The sequence below is a fragment of the Alligator sinensis genome, unplaced genomic scaffold (genome assembly GCF_000455745.1).
Source record: "Alligator sinensis unplaced genomic scaffold, ASM45574v1 scaffold448_1, whole genome shotgun sequence".
In the NCBI taxonomy this organism is placed as follows: Eukaryota; Metazoa; Chordata; order Crocodylia; family Alligatoridae; genus Alligator; species Alligator sinensis.
In genome coordinates, this window is record NW_005841870.1 from 4,314,473 (window position 1) to 4,334,890 (window position 20,418).

At 42.8% G+C, this 20,418-nt stretch overlaps 1 protein-coding gene across 1 annotated transcript in view; it reads right to left on the minus strand.

Moving 5' to 3' along the window:
- The window catches only part of KIF25 (kinesin family member 25), a 71,717-nt gene that overhangs the window by 30,345 nt on the left and 20,954 nt on the right, over nt 1-20,418 (minus strand). Inside the window, exons 5-8 of the mRNA XM_014526953.2 lie at nt 12,963-13,066; nt 12,495-12,583; nt 8,946-8,988; nt 3,637-3,704 (exon numbers count right to left, since the gene is read on the minus strand). Coding sequence (XP_014382439.1) covers nt 3,637-3,704; nt 8,946-8,988; nt 12,495-12,583; nt 12,963-13,066 — 304 coding nt within the window. The remainder of the gene's footprint in view (nt 1-3,636; nt 3,705-8,945; nt 8,989-12,494; nt 12,584-12,962; nt 13,067-20,418) is intronic.

The window sequence follows — 20,418 nt, forward strand, 5'->3', positions numbered from 1 at the left end:
TAGTTCAGGTAGCTGTAGCATTCTAGATATAGTAGCACAGAGCTTAGTGTAGATGAAGCTCCTGAGCAGTTACCTACTTTCTTGGGTAGGTTAACAACAGGCACAGCAGCCCTGTACCATGCTATTGGCACCAAAGCTAGTTATTTTACAGCTATCGTCAACATGTCTGAATTACACTGCAATGATAGTGATGACAGCAGTGTAGCTGTATCCTTAATTAGTTATCAGAGATAACGGAAAGTGTAGCAAACCCAAGGACTTGGTTTGCACAGAATTATTTATTCTGCTAGAGAGCTGACAGATTTTGTCCAGCATCGCACCACTACTCATGCTGATTTCACCCAGAACATTATGAGCTTCTTTTTTTATTTTGTTAGCTGATTCACCAAGAAAATTATAAAAAGCATAACATGCTGAAAGCTGGAATTCTCTTCCTGAACTGAAATCAAATATTTTGACATTTATTAGGACCATAAAAAGTTGCTAAAAAAATAAACATTTTGAGTTCATAAGAACCATATGCTGTACTGTTTATAAAAATGAGCTGTGCTGGGACATTGAGAAAACATTCCCCAAGCACTGCATTCTTTGGGGGATTTACTTTTTTTTAAAACCCTTTTCCTCATGATCTGGATGCACAGCGCATATCAGAATCAAAACACCACTGAAGTCCTGTGTGAAGGGACAGCACTGTAGCTCATTGTGTTGTAGCCCACCATTAATACCATGGGCTGATGTTTACATTACATGCACCAAAGCTTTGTGAATATAGTTGCCTAGAGGTGCCTCATGCCTCAACACAAGGCGGAGAGCAGCTAACTTAAATCTTTAAAACATAAGAAATTAAGAATTAAACCTCTGAAAGTTAAGCTGCATGTTACTACATAACACAATATTAACTCTTTCCTCCTAAAGCTGACAATAGCCTCTGGAAATGGTTGGGGAGAATAATAGCTACTAGTAGTCCACAATGTCTTGATGTCTGGTTGGGAGGAGTTATGAAGAAGGGTTTCCTAGGCATCTGTCCTGGGTCCAGTATTGTTTAATGTATTCATTAATGATCTGGATGATGGGATTGAGTATATGCTTAGCACATTTTCAGATGACATCAAGCTGGATTTAGGTGCAGATACTCTGAAGGGCAGAGCTAGGATCTAGAATGATCTGGATAAACTGGAACAATGGTCTGCAATCAACCAGATAAAATTCAACAAGAGTAAGTTTAAAGTCCTGAATACAGAACAGGATAATTGTATGCATAAATATGATCTGGAAAATGAGTGGGTAGGCTGCTGTATTGGAGCTAGGAATTATACTAAACCATAAACTGAATATAAGCCAACAGTGTGCTCTTGTTGCAAAAAAGGCCAACAAAATCCTGGGTTGTATTAACAGGATTGTCACGTGCAAATCAAGGGAAGTCATTCTTTCACTCTTCAGCACTGATGAGGCTGCATGTGGAGGAGCACTGTGTCCAGTTTTGGCCTCCACACTTCATGAACAATGTGGACAGATTGGATAGAGTCCAGCTGAGAGAAATAAAAATTATTAGAGGTCTGGGAAGCAAGACTTATGAGGAAAAGCTGAAAGAACTAGGGTTATTTAGTCTGAAAAAGAGAAGACTGAGGGGGGGTTTGGTAACAGTCTTCAAATACCTGAAGGGAGATTATAGAGAGGATGGATATGGGGTTTTCTCTGTAGCCATAAGGGACAGGACTAGGGGCAATGGACTCAAGGTGCAGCAGAAGAAATTTAGGTTGGAGATTAGAAGGGACTTTCTGACTAAGAGGGTGCTCAAGCATTGGAACAGGCTACGTAGACAAACTGTGGAATCTCTATCCCCAGAAATTTTCACAGGTAGCTTGAACAGACACTTGACAGGGATGGTTTAGTCAGGGATGATCCTGCCTTGAGCAAGGGGCTGGACTAGATGATCTTGTAAGGTCCCTTCCAGCCCTACCTTACTATGATCCTATGAAACATCCTGGTAACAAAGATATGAGGAGAGCTGTACTTTGAGAAAGCAGGTATGCCTCATTTTAGCACTGAGGTCTATGAGTTTTGTCAACAGGGCTCCTCTGCATTGTCTTCATCACAGGAAATGTGAGGAGTTTGGTACCCTATACAACAGTGGTATCAATGGGCTTAGTGAAAGCGAAGTGAAGGCAATGTTTCAGGAGAAATTCTCAGGGCAAAGGAGAAGTGGTGATAACATCTGTCAAGCCTGGAATGGCTTGTGTTGAGTAGGTTGAGTTTGGGCCAGTTGCAACTAAATTCTGCTCTGTGCAGCTATACTCTTATTCTTGGCAAAGAAGCATTAGATGCTGTTCTACAGCTGCCACATTCTCTCTGTCCAGTGTGTCCTGAAGCACATTCAAGAATATACTGCTAGTATGTGTTATTGGTCTGTTGAGGCTTTGCTCAAAGACAGTAGAGCTAATGGACAGGATGCATAGGTTGAACAGCTGGGGAGAAGATGCAGGAACAGTACAAGGACAAGCATGGAGTCTGTGGGGACAACTTGGTGGGGGGCAGGCAGGGAATTGACATGACAGACATGGAAGCAGGGGTTTTGGTGATACAAAGATGAAGCTCCCACACCATTCCTTTCTTTCCTTTTTTCCCTACTCTTCCCTGCTCTGTCTCAACTTCCCCCTCATTGCTCTGCTCTCCCATATTCCCCCAATATTATAACTCCTTTAACATTCCTATCAATCATGCCTTTTGCTCTAAGCCCACCAAAAACACATGCACCAGCTCCACCTTTATCCTTGATATTCCTGTGGCCCTGATAATATGGAGAGTCTGTGAGGAGGGCTTTTATCAGATGGAGGTAAAAAGGGACTCTGCTTTGACGCACGTTGCCAACATGTGAACCAAGAAAATGGTAATCTGGGAATAGAAGCATGGAACTGGAAGGGATATTTTGGGTCACTGAGTCCAGTCAAGTAGAAAACAAATCACAACCAGAGTTGGATCCCCTTTAAAAAAATATAAGGAGAAAAAGTGATTTTGCAAAATAATGGGTTTGTTTCTGAGGGGGTAACTGTATGCTAGGAACCTTTAGCCAAATCACTGAAAATCTGAATCACTACCACTGCCCAGAAGCAGAACATTTCAAGACAATGCAAATATGTATATGGATTTTGGAACATTTAAACAGAAAGCAATGCTCAACCTTGGCTATAACAGAGTTGGCATTCCATTATAATTCTACATGAGTAGTGGATTGGACTAAAAAAACTGGATCAATTCTTCATTCAGTTATCTACTTCTTGCGTGACCAGGAGCAAGTCACTTAATCGACACTATGCCTCATTTCCTCATCTCTGAAACGTGGATAATAGTACTTCATTACCTCAAACGAGTGTCGTGAGGCTTGAAGATTATGAGGCGGTATTTTGATGAGGGTTATACAAATGCCCTGATATTAAAATAGAATGTTGCTCTCCTTTTTATTTGTAACTTTAGGAGAGGAAAAGAAAATAAGCTATATTCTGCAGCACATTACTGTGTCATAGGAAGCACCCTGTCACCAAAATAAATGAAAAACCTTAACATGTTTTACCAGGTTTACTAAGGAATCAGTTTTCAGAACACAGAATTTCACAACAGTCCAGAATGCTTTATACCCACCTTTCAAATTGAAACAACTTGTTTATTGAGGCATGACCAGGACGACTGCATTTTACAAGGACAGTTTCCTGCCAGAAAAACAAAGTAGTTATAATTAAGGCACATAAACACATAAATAAAATTATGTTTTGTGTGTTTCGAGTTTCAGTGTACAGTAGGAATCAGGGAAATGGAAAAGACTACTTACTCTTATATCCTGTCTCCAACAGTTACCAACACTGGATTATACAGAGAAAGACACAAACCCCTCATAATCCACTTAATTATTATGTTGCAAAGTCTTATTTAGGGTCTGTGCAGTCCATGAAGTGGCTGCAGTGTCTTATAGACATACTTGAACTACACATTTAAATCAGCCTCAGTCAGGAACTGATAGCAGTCTGGATGGGGAAATATGGAGCACTGTGCAACAATGCAGTCAAGAGAATGCAAATTAGCCTCATGTGATATATGACTGAGGTACAGACCAACCCTGCTTCCCTCTGCCACTTCCCCCATCATCTCTGCCTCTCTCCTCCACCCCACTGCTGCACTTACCTCCCCTCACAGCTGCAACTCCAGCTGGGGCCCTGCTCCAGCCCAGGGCATGGAGCACACACTGCCTCTGCAGGTAGCTTTGTAATTACCATCAGAGCTCAGATAACTACAGAAAGAACTCCTATTCATTTGAAGACCAGACTGTCAAGATACCATTTCTGAACCTAATTATATACCCATGTATTTATGCCCTCAATTGAACTGCAGACATTAATTTTATAGCAATAACACAGTAATCCACAATGATGGAGAAAAAACAGTAAAATTGCTGGAGTTTTAACAACTTTTTTTGTAATAATACATTTTCTAAATATATTATGTAGTAGCTTTTAAAGTCTGCCAAGTGTGTCAGTGGCTCTTTAAACTATAGCCAGAGTGCAATCACAGCACCTTGGCAGGCATTACACAGGAATTCAAATCCAGAAGTGCTTTTTTGTTCTCCCTAAACATGATGTTTAATTGCAGAAGAAAATAAATTTTAAACCCAACGCTTTGCAGCATTTCCACTAAGAGCTAAAGGGGCAACATAGGTCTTTGATGGCTATTCCATTTGAGAGGTTAGTTAGTATACTTTGGTGAAAGTGCAACATAAATGTCTACATTGTTGTAATGTAATGAGAGCAGGGGAAAAGCCAGTTTGTTTAGCAAAGGAAAGAAAACCCATAGGCAGGTGTTTTCATATGACCATGCATGGTGACCTTCCTTCCTTAGTGGCTCAAAATAGAATAATACAGGCATCTTGGCTGCTGTCCTATGGAAGCGCTGAAGATTTTTCTAGTTATGAGGCCACTGAATTTGCTTCTGTTCTGAGGGTGCAGTCACCCATGGCAATGAAATACCTAGCTCTAGTCTAGAGCATACACCCATCCAAGAGTGCTTAATTTCTACTGGCAGAATCACAAAAATCTCCCAGTCTAAGTTCTGTTCTTCAACAAACCGAACAAAGCAGCCAGTTGCTCTCTACTCCATGCAGATACTCTGCACTAGAAACTGAACTAACTCCCCCAGGCAGCACAGCCCCAGTGAGAGGAGGGGACAAACAGCAGAAAAGAAGTTTCAGAACAAAGGAGGTGAGGTTCAGATTGAAGGAGGTGAGTGCCTAATTTATAGAAGTACCTGCTCTGCCATGCAGCTACACAGCTGTGAGACTATTCAGCATGGTATCCCATGCCCTGGCTAGGCCAACACAGACCATTGCTACTGTCTTCCAAAGCTCAAATAGCTGGATAATTTCTATGAGAGAGAACCCACAACAAGCAACTGCCATTAATTAAATAAAAAATTAACAAGAAAATACTTTGGAATCGGTCACCCTGGAGCCCTGATGTAGTAGCCAGATTCTCCATATGAAAATGATTTTATTTATACATGCAATCTAAGGCTTTAAAATCTTGAATTAGCTCAAAAACGGAAAAGAAATACTGGGTTGTACAGCCAATAAAAACTTAAGCTTTTACAGACTCAAGACAAGACATACAAAACTGTGGGAAACAGTGTTTCTCTCTTTAGCAGATTTAATTATAAAAATTCCTAAATAAACAGCATGGTATTGACTTGAATTTGATTCACTATTTGTTCCAAACAGTCTCAAAATGCCCAAAAATGCAAAGTTATTCTGCCTATATTCTACAACTGAGACTACATTAAGCAAAATATTATTTACTAGTTCTGGATAGCAAAACAGCAAGGGTTCCTTTATACCAATGCTGCCCAACTTCGATGTGGCTGGGGGCTGCACGTGGTGCTAGCATGTAGCCCCTGAGTCACACACCGTGCAGGCTGCATGCTACAGGGGAGGCTCCTTGGGATCCACTTTACCGTGTGGGTAAAGCCCACAGACCCCTATCCCTACTGGCAGCACCCCTAACCCAGCCACTGAGAAAGCTGTGCCCACAGCACATGGACCCCTGGGCCTTTTCCTGGGGACCATCTACTGGAGTTATCATCAGGGAGATTTAAATGCACATGATGTTTCTGCTAGTTTTCAGTTGCAATATAAGCGCCGCCTTACAAAAGGAAATTTAGTAGCACCTTGATGAGGAACACTGGGTGCATCTACGTGTGACATTACGGTGACAGTGTCAGTGGGCACCAATCATGATGCTGCAGCTACATCGCCGTAGCAATGCACTCCCTCAGTATAGTGCATTGCTATAGCAGCACAGTGGCTATAAATGTGCACTGCCGGCACGGTGTAGTATGGGCTGCTACTGCACCGTTATTTAGTATTCCAAAAGGAAGTACTACATGACGGCGCAGTAACAACAGCACCATAGGGGCACATGTAGACGCGCTCGCTGAATATCTGAATGAAAGCTACAGGAGTTGAGGGCACTGAGCTTAAGACATGTATGTAGGGCCCATGAACAAGTTACTAAGAAGTAAGATATACTGTGAGCTAGTCTATCTTAATGCTATAGTTCTGTGAATAGTGCTATAGCTTCTCCTCAGCAGCTGTGTATGTGCATGCTCTTAACCTGATGTTAATGGAAAGTAGCTTACCTTTCACTGAAAGCGGGGTAAGCTACCTCACATTTACTAAAAATTAAGAGCATGCAAATGGGCAGCTACCACTGAATGGCTGATGCACTGTAAATTCACACCTTAGCTTACCTTGTGGTAACTTGCTCATGTGCCCATACCCAGAGTTAACACTCCAGTCTTAGCTCACACCATTGTGTCTTTTACATTTCATTTCTTGGTAACAGCATCAATGAATGCTGGAATGTCATCTGGATTTCCCATCTCAGCTCTCGATCTCTGTCTTTTAATGGACTTAAACCAGACCCCTTTAATGTCCTCAAAAGCAATACTTTGTAAGCTATTGCGGGAGATATTTGGATATTACATTTCTGCCATGTTCTATAAGATACACTGTAATAATAAAAATGAAAAGGGTCTGACAATTTAAAAAATAGCAACAGTGAGCAGAAGCAGCACAAAAGGAATGCAGAGATCTACAGCAGTTTTATTATTACAGAGACATAAGGCCTGATTTGCTCTGTAACTGTGTCAGATGAATTTGATCTCTAGGCCATTAGTAACAAAATCCATCAGAAGCCAAGACCCAATAGCACAAATTACTTGCTAATATATCATTAGGGAACTTGAAGCAAACACTGATACAGAAAACCTACATAATCTTTCCCCAGAAGAATCAACATCTATTAGCAAGGCCTGGTGTTTACGGCAAATGCTATTACAGGTGTGCACTGCTGGAAGAGGACAACTGGCCTCTTGCTAACCAGCACAATACAAAGAGGTGTGATACTTCCGGGATTCTTAACAATTTGTTTGAAAAAACATTGCTCAAGAGAGTATGCGCCTTACTTTCTCTGCAATATGTAGAATCCTGTTGATCACTCCAACCATTCCTTTTTCACCTAAATGCTGGCCTCGCTCATTTTTACTTCACTACTGCAGAAAACAGAATATGAACAAGAGGCACAGGGAGCACTTTCAGCACCCAGAACATGGGGGCAAAGGGAAGGGATTATGCTGACCACTGGAGATGGGGGAAAAGAGAGTGGAGTCTTACCTGACGGGGCCCTCCTCACCCACACGGCAGCTGCTTCTGCTGGAAACAGACAACAGCACAGGCTCCCTGGATACTTTGTTCTCTCCCTTTTCAACTCATGGGTGCAGGGCTGTGCCTCTAATGGCAAAGCCTTTGGGAGGTGTCATTCCACATCCCCGTCCCTACCCCGATATATACTGTTGAGTGCAGGGCTGAGCCTGCCTGGCTTCTATGGCTGGGCAGGGGCAGCACAGAGCTACTCCTGTTGTGGCAAAGACTCATGAGGGAAGGGAGCCATACGGGCACCCCCTCTCAGTTGGTGCCTGGGGCCAGTGCCCTACTCACCCTGCCCTGGTTATGCTGTTGATAAGAACATTCTTTTAAATCCATACTGGCAAACTATTTTGTACCAAAAAGCCTTAACAATGTTCTAAGCTAGATAAGAGTTTTTTCTGGATCCTACATGGATATTAAGATTATTTCTATAACTCTTTTACCATTTTCTTTAAAAAAATGATCCATACTTTCTGCTTGTTTAGAAACCAAACAAAAAAAATGGACCAACTTCTGCTCTCAGCTATCCCAGTATAAAGTCATAGCAACTCTGCTGGTCCAGATTTTGATCTCAATTTTATCACTGTAAATGGAACATCATTCAACTAAGTCAGTGGAGTTACACCAGCATAAAACTGTTTTGAGTGAAAAAAGAATTAGGTTACTTCCAGCTTTACCATGGCTTAGAGCAAAATGTATCCTACTGTTCTGTAGCGTGCTGATTTGTAACGCTGAAAGTGCTCCATGATCAAAACTGATAAGGGAACAAATTAAAGGAGAAAACAGAGTGAAACTCCTTTCAAATTCTGTCTGCAGACTCACAAGGATGGGATGTTTCAGGAGGGAAGATCAGTCTTGATCTGTAGTGAAACAGCCATTTGCTAGAGAAGGATAGAGGAAGACTGTGTGAAAGCTATTTTCATCCCTGAAACTGTTCCTGAACTTGGGTTTCTTGATTAGAAAAGCATATAGCTATTGACTAGAAATGGAACAATGCATACTGTTTTCACTGCTCAGTATCCAAACCAAATTACTTTGTAAGAGAAATACCAAAGTTGACAGGCAACAGTAACCTGCTTTATCATTTGCCTTCTGGATTCAGAACCAAATAGGCATTGCCCACCCTTTTCCCTCCTTTCTATCATCATTTAATTTGTTTCCGACTCTATGTATATATACTTTCATTATTAAGTATACTCACATCATCAGCTGCATATGCCACTTTTTCTGAAAGTTTTTTGTGCCTGCAGCGGGAAAAGAAAAAAAAAAAATCGGAAAGTTTAATTTGTTTAATTCGACTGAGAAAAATGAACACTCACAATGCCTGTGAACTGCAAGGTCAAGGAACAGATCTAGGATTTTGAAAATGGGACTACAATGGTGAGCTCACTGGCACAAGGGGCTACAACTGGTAGAGACCAATGGCCGAGACCAGAGGTCTTGGTGTAGGAGAGCTCGGTGCACATGTGCTACACAATCACACGACCACTACAACCCCTGAATCCACCCCATCAGCATCTAACCATGTCAACCTTGTAGTTTTGAAATCTGTTGGAATTTTTATTGCTTTTGTAAAACTACTGCCACCAGAAAGCAACCACATAGATTTATTAATAAAAATAGTATTAAAATGCAATCAAGCAAAATAAAGGAGTCTGTTTAAATAAGCAAATTTACAATCAATCAAATTATGAACGTCATATACAGATTATTTCAAGGTTACAGAAACTCTAACAGTTATATAAGAAAAACGAAAGGTGTCTGGCATCACTTTAGAGGTTCCCAAACTTTTCAACCAATGGATCACTGTCAACCCTCAAAACTACATCATGAATCACTGTAGCGCCTCCTTATCACCAAACCTTTAATTGAAAAAGACTGGGAGGGCAATACAACCTGTAACAAAATCTTATGGACTGTAAATTAGAACCCATTGCATTAGTACAGGCAACTAAGATGTACACTTTTTAAGAAAAATGTCGGACTCATCTTGCAAACACTTCAGCTAGATCAATGCTTGAAAGTTTTCCTAGTGGCCATGTCACCTAGGGCATGTGAAACGCATTCTCTACCCAATGTACTTATGCCTGCAAAGCCCTGGGTGTGGATACAGCTATGCCAACAGAGATGTTGTAGCTACCCCAACAAAATAACTCCTTTTGTTAATGTATGCTGAGTTTTCACTAAAAGTCCCTGCCAGCAAAGCTATGTTGGCATAGCTATAACAGGAGAGGCTCTGCTGTGCAGTCAAAGCCTTGTAATGCTGAGTGATTTTACATATTTTACTCGCCCAAAAATGATTGAGACTATTATTATAAATTAATTCATGTGTGTTTTGGCCAGATTGGGTCCATAGTTTTATTACTGCTTTGACTAAACCTTGTTCCACAATATCAAGAAATATACTAACCAAACTCCTGTTTATTATCTATTCTGTTCTGCACTGTACTTTTGCAACTAAATACATGACTATTTCAGAGCCACAGAAACACCCTTCAGGATCCTCACAAGTATAACAAAACACATATTGCACCAAATTTCTTCTTCACACTCCCTAAATTTTTCTATGTAGGTCATTTCTGTTTTGTTTTAATTAAAATGATTTCATATTTTAAAAGATTTGGCAAAAATGTCCTTTAAAAACATACTGTAAGCTAGTGGGCAGGTATACCAGCCAGGGAAAGCAAAATAAAGCCCCAAACTACAGTCATTTTTTGATCAAGGTGGATTATAGTGTGGTTTCCAGCCACCCACTTAGTTCTTTCTTTCTCTCTTTTTATTTATTTATTTTTGAGCTCAGCACTTTATTCCCTCCTTTCTTTCCCTTCAGTCATCTAGGCAGTTTCCTGTCTATAACTTACTCAAACCTAATCCTTCCTTTCTTTTTCCATCCTGAGACATTTTAGCATTTACAGGTAATTATATAATGAGCTGGAGTTACAAGCACAAAGTGGGTACAACTCTACTGAAGTATACAGAATTGTATGCTGTTTGTGTGACTCACTGGCAGTGAGCCTGTTCCATAGTATGGAATCACAAAACAAGTCTTATTATTTGGAGAATCTGTCTACATCCAATTTATGACTTTTGAATGATGTTATGAAACTGCGCTATAATGGAATGCCTTAAGGACAGCAAGCCTGCTATGGACTGGCAGAGACTTTGTTACACTATCTGCCAGACTAGGATTGTTAAACTGCAATAGGTGTGTGTTTAGGTGAAAACACTTTGGATGATGAGTTGATTAAATCTAGGAAAACTAGTTCCTTTGACTCCTCTCCAGGTAAGGAAAAGTGGAAAATCACCCAATGAGAGAGAGAGAAAAAAGTAGGGATTAAAAAAAAAAGACTCTCAAGAAGAACAAAGGACCAGACTTTTGGAGGAAAAAAACCTTTAAGACAGGAAGGAAGAAGGTTGAGGCATGCTTTCATAGGAAAGAGGTCCTGTTTAAACACAGGACCAGCCAAGATCAAAGAAAGCTGACCTGGAACAAAGAGATGGACATAATACTTGATTTAGAACAGATGCCATGAGCTCTAGGAGAAAGATCCTAGACATTCCAAAAGACCCAGAGCAGAGAGGAAACTGAGGCTGAGAATTACTGGTAGGGTTCATTACTTTGCCTGGATCTTTCATGCAATTGAAATAAACAGTAATTATGTTTGTAAACCTATCTGTGCTTGTGCACTCACTCACAACAAGCCCCTGCAGAGATGAACTGTAAACCAAGAGCTCCCACTATGATGGAGCACTGAAAAAGAGAGTGCTTAAGTAGCTGCAGTGTGTGTGTGTGTGTGTGTGTGTGTGTGTGTGTGTGTGTGCGCGCGCACGCACGTGTTCGGGGGGAAGGGGGGTGCTACTGCGCTTCTTGAGGACTGAAGCAGCAGGGTCCCATGAGTCCTTTCCTGTGAAGTCCTCTCTGCTTCGTGTCCTGAGAGAGCTCGTAACCGGGTGGGTTTGGGACGAACCTGTGGGGGCACTGCACAACAAAGGGATGTTTATGTGGCACAACAGAGGGAGGGAGCTCGTGCCTGTGGCCCTCAGCCACTCATAGGTTGGACAGCCTGTTCTAGACCACGGTAGTGGTGTATCTTGACGAACACAGGGCAAAAGCAGGCCCAACCCAGGTCCGCTGATATGATCTGGCTGGCCCCCATTGCCCTGATGTGGCCCCATGCCACAAGCCTACCAGATCCAGCTGCACACCAGCACAATCTAAGAAGCAGGGCCATGTTATCCAGCCCATGGGGCTCCCCCTGGGTCTGGAAATCTGACAGCACAGGAGTAACAATTAACACCGCCACAGCTCCCCCAAAGTCACATTTCCAAACCTCTGGGGAGTCCTGCAGGCCAGATGATACAGCTCCACAGACCACATCTGGCCTGTGGGCCAGGGCTTGAGCATCCCTTATCTAATATTTTGCAGACCAAGCATAGGTGCCTTGAGTGTCCAGCAGAGGGAGCTTTACCAGGCTTGTGCATGACAACATCTGGAAGAAGACTTCAAAGGAGGAATGGAATTATAACATTTCATTTTCTAATGTTATGTCTGTCAGTATAAGGGGAAGAAGAGAAAGCCAATGTTGTCATTTCTCTACTCTAATTATATTATATAATAATACTGCAACTCCTTTATAGAACACAGAAAAAACTGAAATCCAAGAAAATGTTAGTTTTCCTATGCACACACCTATTCTTTTCTCCCCAAATTGTTTTATTCATTAACTAATAGAACAATATTTCAAATTACCTATTGTGTGATACTGAATGGCCAGGAGTAGCATCAAAAAGTAGCAAAGGACGGATCCTGCAATGCACTCGGATATTTCCTCTCAATTCCTGGTATTAGAATATAAAAATATATTTAGTTAAACAATTAGACAATATCATATACGTAGGTCCTTGATCTGCAAATATTTATGTGTTTAAGAATATACACTTGAGTTTTTAAGAGTGAGGCCCGAGACACTGACTCTCACTCTCCATCCTGAAAAGATCCTCCTCCTCAGAGCAATGCTCACAAGTAACACACTGGAAAGATATTCTTTATTAGAAACAATAGGGAATGGCTTGAAGCAAAATAGATATGCCACAAGTTCAGTACACAGACAAAGGGTCTGATACATAAATAGAAGCACATTCATTAGTTTTGAGTCTAGGAAAATTATGCATTTAATTACCCAGGGATCTCAAGTGTTTTCTTGTTACAGATACTTACAATCAAACTGTTATGAAGCACTCTTCTCTTTCGTTTTTCTTTCTCATATCTCTCAGTTACTTCTTGTAAAGACTGCTCAAGATCAAATGCTTTTGTCTGGAATGCTGAAAGAAGAACAACATTCAAAAAATTCAAACTCTTTAGATGTACAAGTAAGATTTTTCAACAGTGCATAAACTAATTAAGATTTATAATCCTTTTGATTTCCAATGGGGCATGAGTGCCAAACTCATAAACACTTTTTGAAAATCCCATCCTGCATCCTGTTGAGAATGGAGGCCTTTTCAGATTACAAACAATTACCATGTTTAAAGACTCTACTATGAGGATTTTTTTCCCTCAATTCGACATGGCGGGAAGAGGAAACCCTTCATCTTAGATGCGAGTACAAGTGGGGGATGCGGAGGGGGCAGCAGCTATGGCTCTGATTCTAATCCCAAACCCAGGGTTGGACCTGCAGCCACTAACTCCCCTTCACCCTTCCTTGGGGGCAAATGGGCAGTGGGGGAAACAGCTGGCAGGGGGGACAGGTGGCCAGGGGAAGGAAACTGGCCATTTGATTCCCCTGCTACCCACCCATCACCTGCTCCTCTGCTGCTGCTTGCCCTGCTGTGGGGGGGAGAGGGTACAAATTTAAGATGATCCTCCAAAAATTACATTCTAGACATGGAAAATTACAACAAATGCATACATTTTCTATTAGGATCTACAGATCCTAATTATTAGGGGGTACAGAACCTAATTCTTAGGGGGTTGTCTTAAATTCAGAGTCATCCTGGAATCAGGTAAATACAGCACTATGCACACATAAACTTGAAAATTTACTAGATGTGTAAAATAGTCAAGGATCATTCAGCTCTACCAGTCTAGTTAGATCAATGATCTTTGTCACCACGATTAAAATGCAGAGACTACCTTCCATTTACGTCAGTAGATGTCAGAGATATTAGGGTAATGTCCTTCAACAGGGAAAGATGATGATCTGGACTACTCCAGCTGGCTTTACTACAGATTCACTCAGTGTTACCAGTAGTGTGCATTTCACTCCTGTAAGTGCTCAGGAGTCTGCAATAACAGGTTGCTAATGAATAAATTAGAAAGATGAAAGTGAAGGAGAGCCCTACAACAAACAAAACAATAACTCACTCTTGCCCTAACTGATGTATACATAGAAGAGTGAAAATTGTACGCAAGTGGCAATGATATATCTATGTGGTGAGTAGGTATCCTACTGCCATGGAAAATCTCTATCTGTTACAAAGGCAGAAGCTCCGTGACTGCTTATTCAGCTGAGTGTGCGGGCCGGGAGTAACCCGAGCCCTTTTCGTGCTGCACGCGGGCTGTGGCCAGCAGCCCGGGCACGCCGGGTTGGAGAGGGAAGGCCGTCGAGCTGGAATTAGGCACAGACGCGTATCGGTAGTTTTAAAGATTGTTTACTTACACTGAGATGGCAGTGGTGCAGGCTGGAAAACTTGCTTAAGTTGCGGTTACAGACAGGAAAGAAGAGAGGCGGACAAGAGTTCTAGACTCGTGAACTCTAGCCCAATCCGGCTGAAGGCTCTGAACACGCAAGCCCGTCGTGTCAGCCGAAGAAAATACTCGTCCGGAAGAGCTCTGAATAAACTCACATGAAGTTTGCTAGGCTTCATGGGTCCAGTTCTTTTGCGCGCGGGAAGAGATACGTCTGGATTGCGCTCAGTGACGGGGAGAGGCTAGAGGTTGATCAGACCTCTGTTGCCTGCTTTAAATGCACTGGGTCCATAAGGATCCCCCGCGCCTAGAGATCTTCACACAGCGTGAAGTCTCCTCCTCCCGGTGTTCGTGGAGTCCTCCAACTTGGGCGGAAACCACTCAAGCCTTTTATACGGCTAGCAAGCCAATCACTAGCTGCCACGTGTGAATATAAATTAGAACTGGCTAAATGGGACTCGAATTAGCATACAAATGGCGGGAACTCTTTGCAACGAGCATTTCTGTGCTGCAACAAAGAAATGCACCCTGCAAAGAAAGCTTCAAATTGGCGGGAAATTCTCCCTTGCACCGGGGTTCTCTTTTGCAGCAGAAAACTCCACCGTGCAAGGAAGCAATAATTTAGCGGGAACAATTTAGCAGTGCCGAAGCACACACAAACAAAAATCACACCCTTTGGGTTGTGACACGGAGTACAATTGTTGAACAGCCAGGAGTTAACCATGCAACTCAATCACGGTGCTGATAAGTTCCTGTAAAAAACTGACAGCTTACTGTGTAAGATACCAGAGTACACCTAATTTCTAAGATTTCTTAGAAAGTTGATCTCTTGAACTCCCACATAAGATTTCCTCACACAAACTGAAGATGAGATAATAGAATATTATAAATTTCCCTCATATGACTGCGCTACAATCTAATCCAGTGGTTCTCAACTTTTTCAGATTCAAGGAACCCCTCGAAAAATGCCAGCTGTATTTTTCATTCATGTTTAGACTACAGAAAAATATTAGAGCAATTCTTGTGTTGCAAAGAACTCAGAAAAAGCGCAGCAGGTCAGAGTGTTTTTAACACTATGGATTCCTATTTGAAATCTCTGAGTTTATCTTGCGAATCATGTGTATGTGTTTACACACCTAGATAAGAACATCACAACTTCCATTTACTGGGTCAGACCATCGGTCCATCTTGCCCAATATCCTGTCACACACTGTCCCCCCCCCTTGGTGCACTCATTTTAGACCTATGACCTCACTTTCATCCCTGCTATATTTTGATTTGTCCCAAGGAATCAGTTCTTACTTATCCAGTGACCTCCCTTGTAAGGGAGGCTTATAGCGTTTCTTAGTGGGCACTGGCACATGGTCCCTTAAGCAACAAATAGGCCTGTGGCACATAATGGCAGGGTGGCTGCTGAAACAGAGAGTGAAGTGGGTATGACCAGGGCTTTTTCCACTGTTTCTCACTCACTTGTAGCCTCCAGCATTTAAAGTCTAGGAAGTTCTGATTCAGAGGCTGTACCCTTAACTCCCATGCTCAATAGCTACTGATGCCCTTTTTCTCCAAGAATTTGTCCAATCTCTTTTTGCATGTGGCTAAACTATCAGCTTCCACAGCATCTGCTGGCAACAAGTTCCCCACTTTAATTACACGCTGTGTGAAAAAGAACTTCCTTCTGTTAGTTTTAAACTTACTGCCTCCTGGTTTCATTTTGTGACCCCTAGTTCTTGTATTGTGAGACAGTAACTTATAAATCTCTATTTGCTTTCTCCTTGCCATTAGTATTTTGTAAACCCTTCTCATGTGCTAATAGTGCATGGCCATCCCATACACCCTTAAAAGGATCTCACAGATCTCAGGAGGCCATGGCGTCTTGGTTGAGAATCACTGATCTAATCGCATAACACTAAACAGGTCAGGAGGTAAACATGCAAAAACCACTAAACCTGTACAGAAGGGAACCTGAGAATGAAATTACCACCCCCAGCGGTAGTGAGCTGTTCAGGGATGTAAAGAAACAGAAACCCAGGAATGCGGCCAATACTTGCATGCTTTTTAAAAAAGAAATTAATCAACTTTTGGGATCCCAGAAAGTCAAGTATGTGAATTAGACTACAGGCTGGAACTGAAACCTTTGTCACATCTATCTACACTGAAACTTTCTGAAGGATCTCATTTTTGTTATTCTGAATCTGTCCACCTTTGGGTGTCAGCTTCAAGGTGCAAACATCAAAGAAGCTAATTGTTGGAGGGACACAAGTCTGGGAGCTGTATTTTTTTTACATCAGTAAGACTAGTAATACTGGTGCTGTTTGGGTAATCATGTGTGAGTAAATACTCTATAAACCTATCACTGTGGGCAGCAAAGTTAGGAAGTAGCATTTTTTTTAAAAACTAGAATACAAACAATTTTAGGTATTGAGAGGTGATCTCTGCATTTGTGAACTTCTGAGAGGCCTACTGCACATTACAAGCTCTGCTTAAAATATGCTTTCATTTAAAACAATGCTACTAATGCATTTTTGTTGTGATGGTGACTGTGATAACAAAAATCAATCTCTAGGCTTTCTAATTTGTCAAGAAGACAGATGACTCACTGGAATCCAAAGTAAAGTCTACAACAAACCACACTTGCCAAAGCATCCAATACAATCCCCTCCCCACTTCAAGCTCCTGTACCTAAGAACTGATACTGATGCTTTCCTAATGATCATTCCTAAGACAGAATAAACCACCACAGTTTCATGTCTCATGTTCTGCAAAGCTTTCAAGTTAGCAGAGGTAAACGTCTTGCATTGAAGCTCCATGAGATAAATTTTCTATCAGGCAAATTACAGCCTTTTTTGTCTGCGGAACTATTTCTATGAACCTGATCATTTGTTACCATAACAATTTAGGTCTTTTTGAAACTGCTGCTGGTGTAAGCTGTGAACCACACCAAAAGTTGTTCATTATTAATTATGTGCAGTAGGGTAATATCTGGGGCCTCAAACTTAAATTAGGACCCCGTTGTGCTATGCACTGTAGGAACACAGAGTAAGGGACAGCCCCTGACCCAAGGAGGTTACTCTCTAAGGTCTGGTCTACATTTCCAAGTTTTGCCAGCAAGGCTACGCTGACTAAGACTGTGTAAAAAGATCACACCCTCTAGCTAATGCAGCTATGTTGGAAAAACCTCTTCAGCTGGATGCAGCTAAGGCAGTGAGGCTCAACATGTCAGGCTCCACAGGCTGGATGAGCAGAAAGAGGCCAGTCCACAGACCAGATCTCATGGATGAGGTCAGTCCACAGATGTGATTGGACTGCACACCAACGTGGTGCTGTGTGCTGGATCTCGCCATGTGCTGGCCCAGCCCCATACCAGCCTGCCCCATATACCAGAATCAGCCTGCAGGGCTCCCCATGGGTCAGAAAATTTGGCAGGACAGTGGCAATCAACGTTGCCATCACTCCTTTTGTCACCACATTCCCATAGGCCAAAAGACACAGCTCTGTGGGCCAGAAGTTGAACATTATGAGTTATGCCACAGGTGCTCAATTCCCAGCTTGCAAGCCAGATCTGGCCCCCAGCATCGTGTCATCCAGCCCGTGGGGCTCCCCACCGACCCATAGGGAGCCCTGTGGGCCGTGGTGGCCCTGCATGCTAGATTGGGTAGGCAAGGTGGCGCAGGGCCCAAAAGCCTGATCCCAGCATGCAGGGCCAGACGGAGGTAGCATGAGTCCCTGGGGCCCAATCCCAGCTTGCAGGGCTGAGTGAAGACAGAATGGGGCCTCATCATGCTGTGTGGAACTGGGTGGAGGCAGTGGGGTCTGCTCCCAGACCGCATGTCCAAGTGGAGGTGGTGCAGGGACCAATCCCAGCCTGTGGGGCTGGGCAGAGGCAGCACAGGGCCTGATGCCAGGTAGAGGTGGTATGGGACACCAGTGGGTTGGGTTGGGTGGAGGAGACACAAGACCCCAGGGCCCAATCCAAGTACACGTGAGCAGCACAATGCCCAATTCCAGTGTTCAGGGGCCAGCCAAGGCCATGTGGGATTCAATTCAGGCATGTGGGCCTGATCTGGCCCACAAACCAGCCTTGCACCATTTAAATGGCCTGTGGGGCCAAAAGACTGTGCACCACTCAGGTATGAATCAGAAAATTAGGATTAAAAGGAACCTCAGGAGGTCATCTAGTGAAGGAACCTCAGGAGGTCATCCAACCCCTGCTCATAGCAGGACCATGCCTAACCAGATCATCCCTGCAAAGGCTTTGTCTAGCCAGGTCTTAAAAACCTCCAAGGATGGAGATCTCACCATCTCTCTGGGTAACTTGTTCAGTGCTTTACTACGCTCGTTATGAGAAAGTTTTTCCTAATATCTAACTTAAACTTACCTTGCTGGAACTTGAGACCACTGCTCCTTGTTCTGTCATCTGCCAACACTGAGAACAGTCTAGCTCCATCTTTTGAACCCCACTTCAAGTAGTTGAAGGCTGCTATTAAATCTCCTCTCAGTCTTCTCTTCTCCAGACTAAATAAGCCCAGTTCCCTCAGCCTCTCCTCACAAGTCATGTGCCCCAGCTACCTAACCATTTTCATTGCCCTCCGCTGGAATCTCTCTAATTTATCCACATCTTTTCTATAGAGGGGGCGGGGGGGCAAAACTGGACACAATACGCCATATATGGCATCACCGGTGCCAAATAGAGGGGAAGAATTGTTTCCCTTGATCTGCTGGCAACACTCCTACCAATGCAGCCCAGTATGCCATTAGCCTTCTTGGCAATGAGGACATACTGCTTATTGTCCACTGTAACCCTCATGTCCATTTCTGCAGAGCTGTTGCCTAGCTGGTCAGCCCCCAGCCTGTTCTGGTGCATGGGATTGTTCCATCCTAAGTGCAGGACTTTGTACTTATCCTTGTTGCACTTCATGAGATTTTTTTTGGTCCAATCCTCCAATTTGTCAAGGTCTCTCTGAATCCTAGCCCTACCTTCCAGTGTATCTACTACTCCCCCCAGCTTGGTGTCATCTGCAAACTTGCCAAGGGTGCACTCTGTGCTATCTTCCAGGTCATTGATGAAAATATTGAAAATCGGCCCCAGGACTGACTCCTGGGGCACTCCACTTGATACCAGCTGCCAATTAGACATCGAGCCATTGATTACTACCCTCTGAGCCTGATGATCCAGCCAGTTTTCTATCTACCTCACAGTCCATTCATCATACCTGTACTTCCTTAGCTTGCCTGAGAGAATGTTGTGTGAGACTGTATCAAAAGCCTTGCTAATGTCAAGGTACATCACATCCACTGGTCTCTCCACAGCCACAGAGCCAGTCATCTCATCATAGAATAATCAGGCAATCAGGTTGGCCAGGCATGACTTGCACTTGGTGAATCCATGCTGACTGTTCCTAATCACCTTCTTCTGCTCCAAGTGCTTAGAAAAGGGCTTCTGCAAGCTAGCTTTAGTCATTTGGGATACTGATGTAGCAAAGGCAACCAAAAAACCCTTTTGCTGCCATATCTCCACTAGGGGTCTCTGCTGCCATAGCTATTCCAGCAAAACTATGGGGGCAGCAACCCTGCAATGTACATAAGGCTGAAGTACAAGACAGAGAAAGCATGAGGGAAAGGGAAGATAAGGTACAGAGTGACAGAGCCACCATTTGCAAATACCACATTTTTCAACTTTTCTTTACTTTTTCACCTTTTCTTTCCATAGTGGATCTAAATTGTAAAAATATGGACAATCACAGTCAATTAAAATAGTTGCCCTGGCTTCTACAGTAGATGGCCAGGGTTATTCCAAGGGCACCCCTTGGAATAACCAGGAACAACGGCCACAAACTGACAGAGAGTAGATTTAGGTTGGACATTAGAAAGAACTTCTTCATGGTTAGGGTTGCCAGGATCTGGAATGGGCTTCCAAGGGAGGTGGTGCTCTCTCCTACCTTGGGGGTCTTCAAGAGGAGACTGGACAAGCGCCTGGCTGGGGTCATAT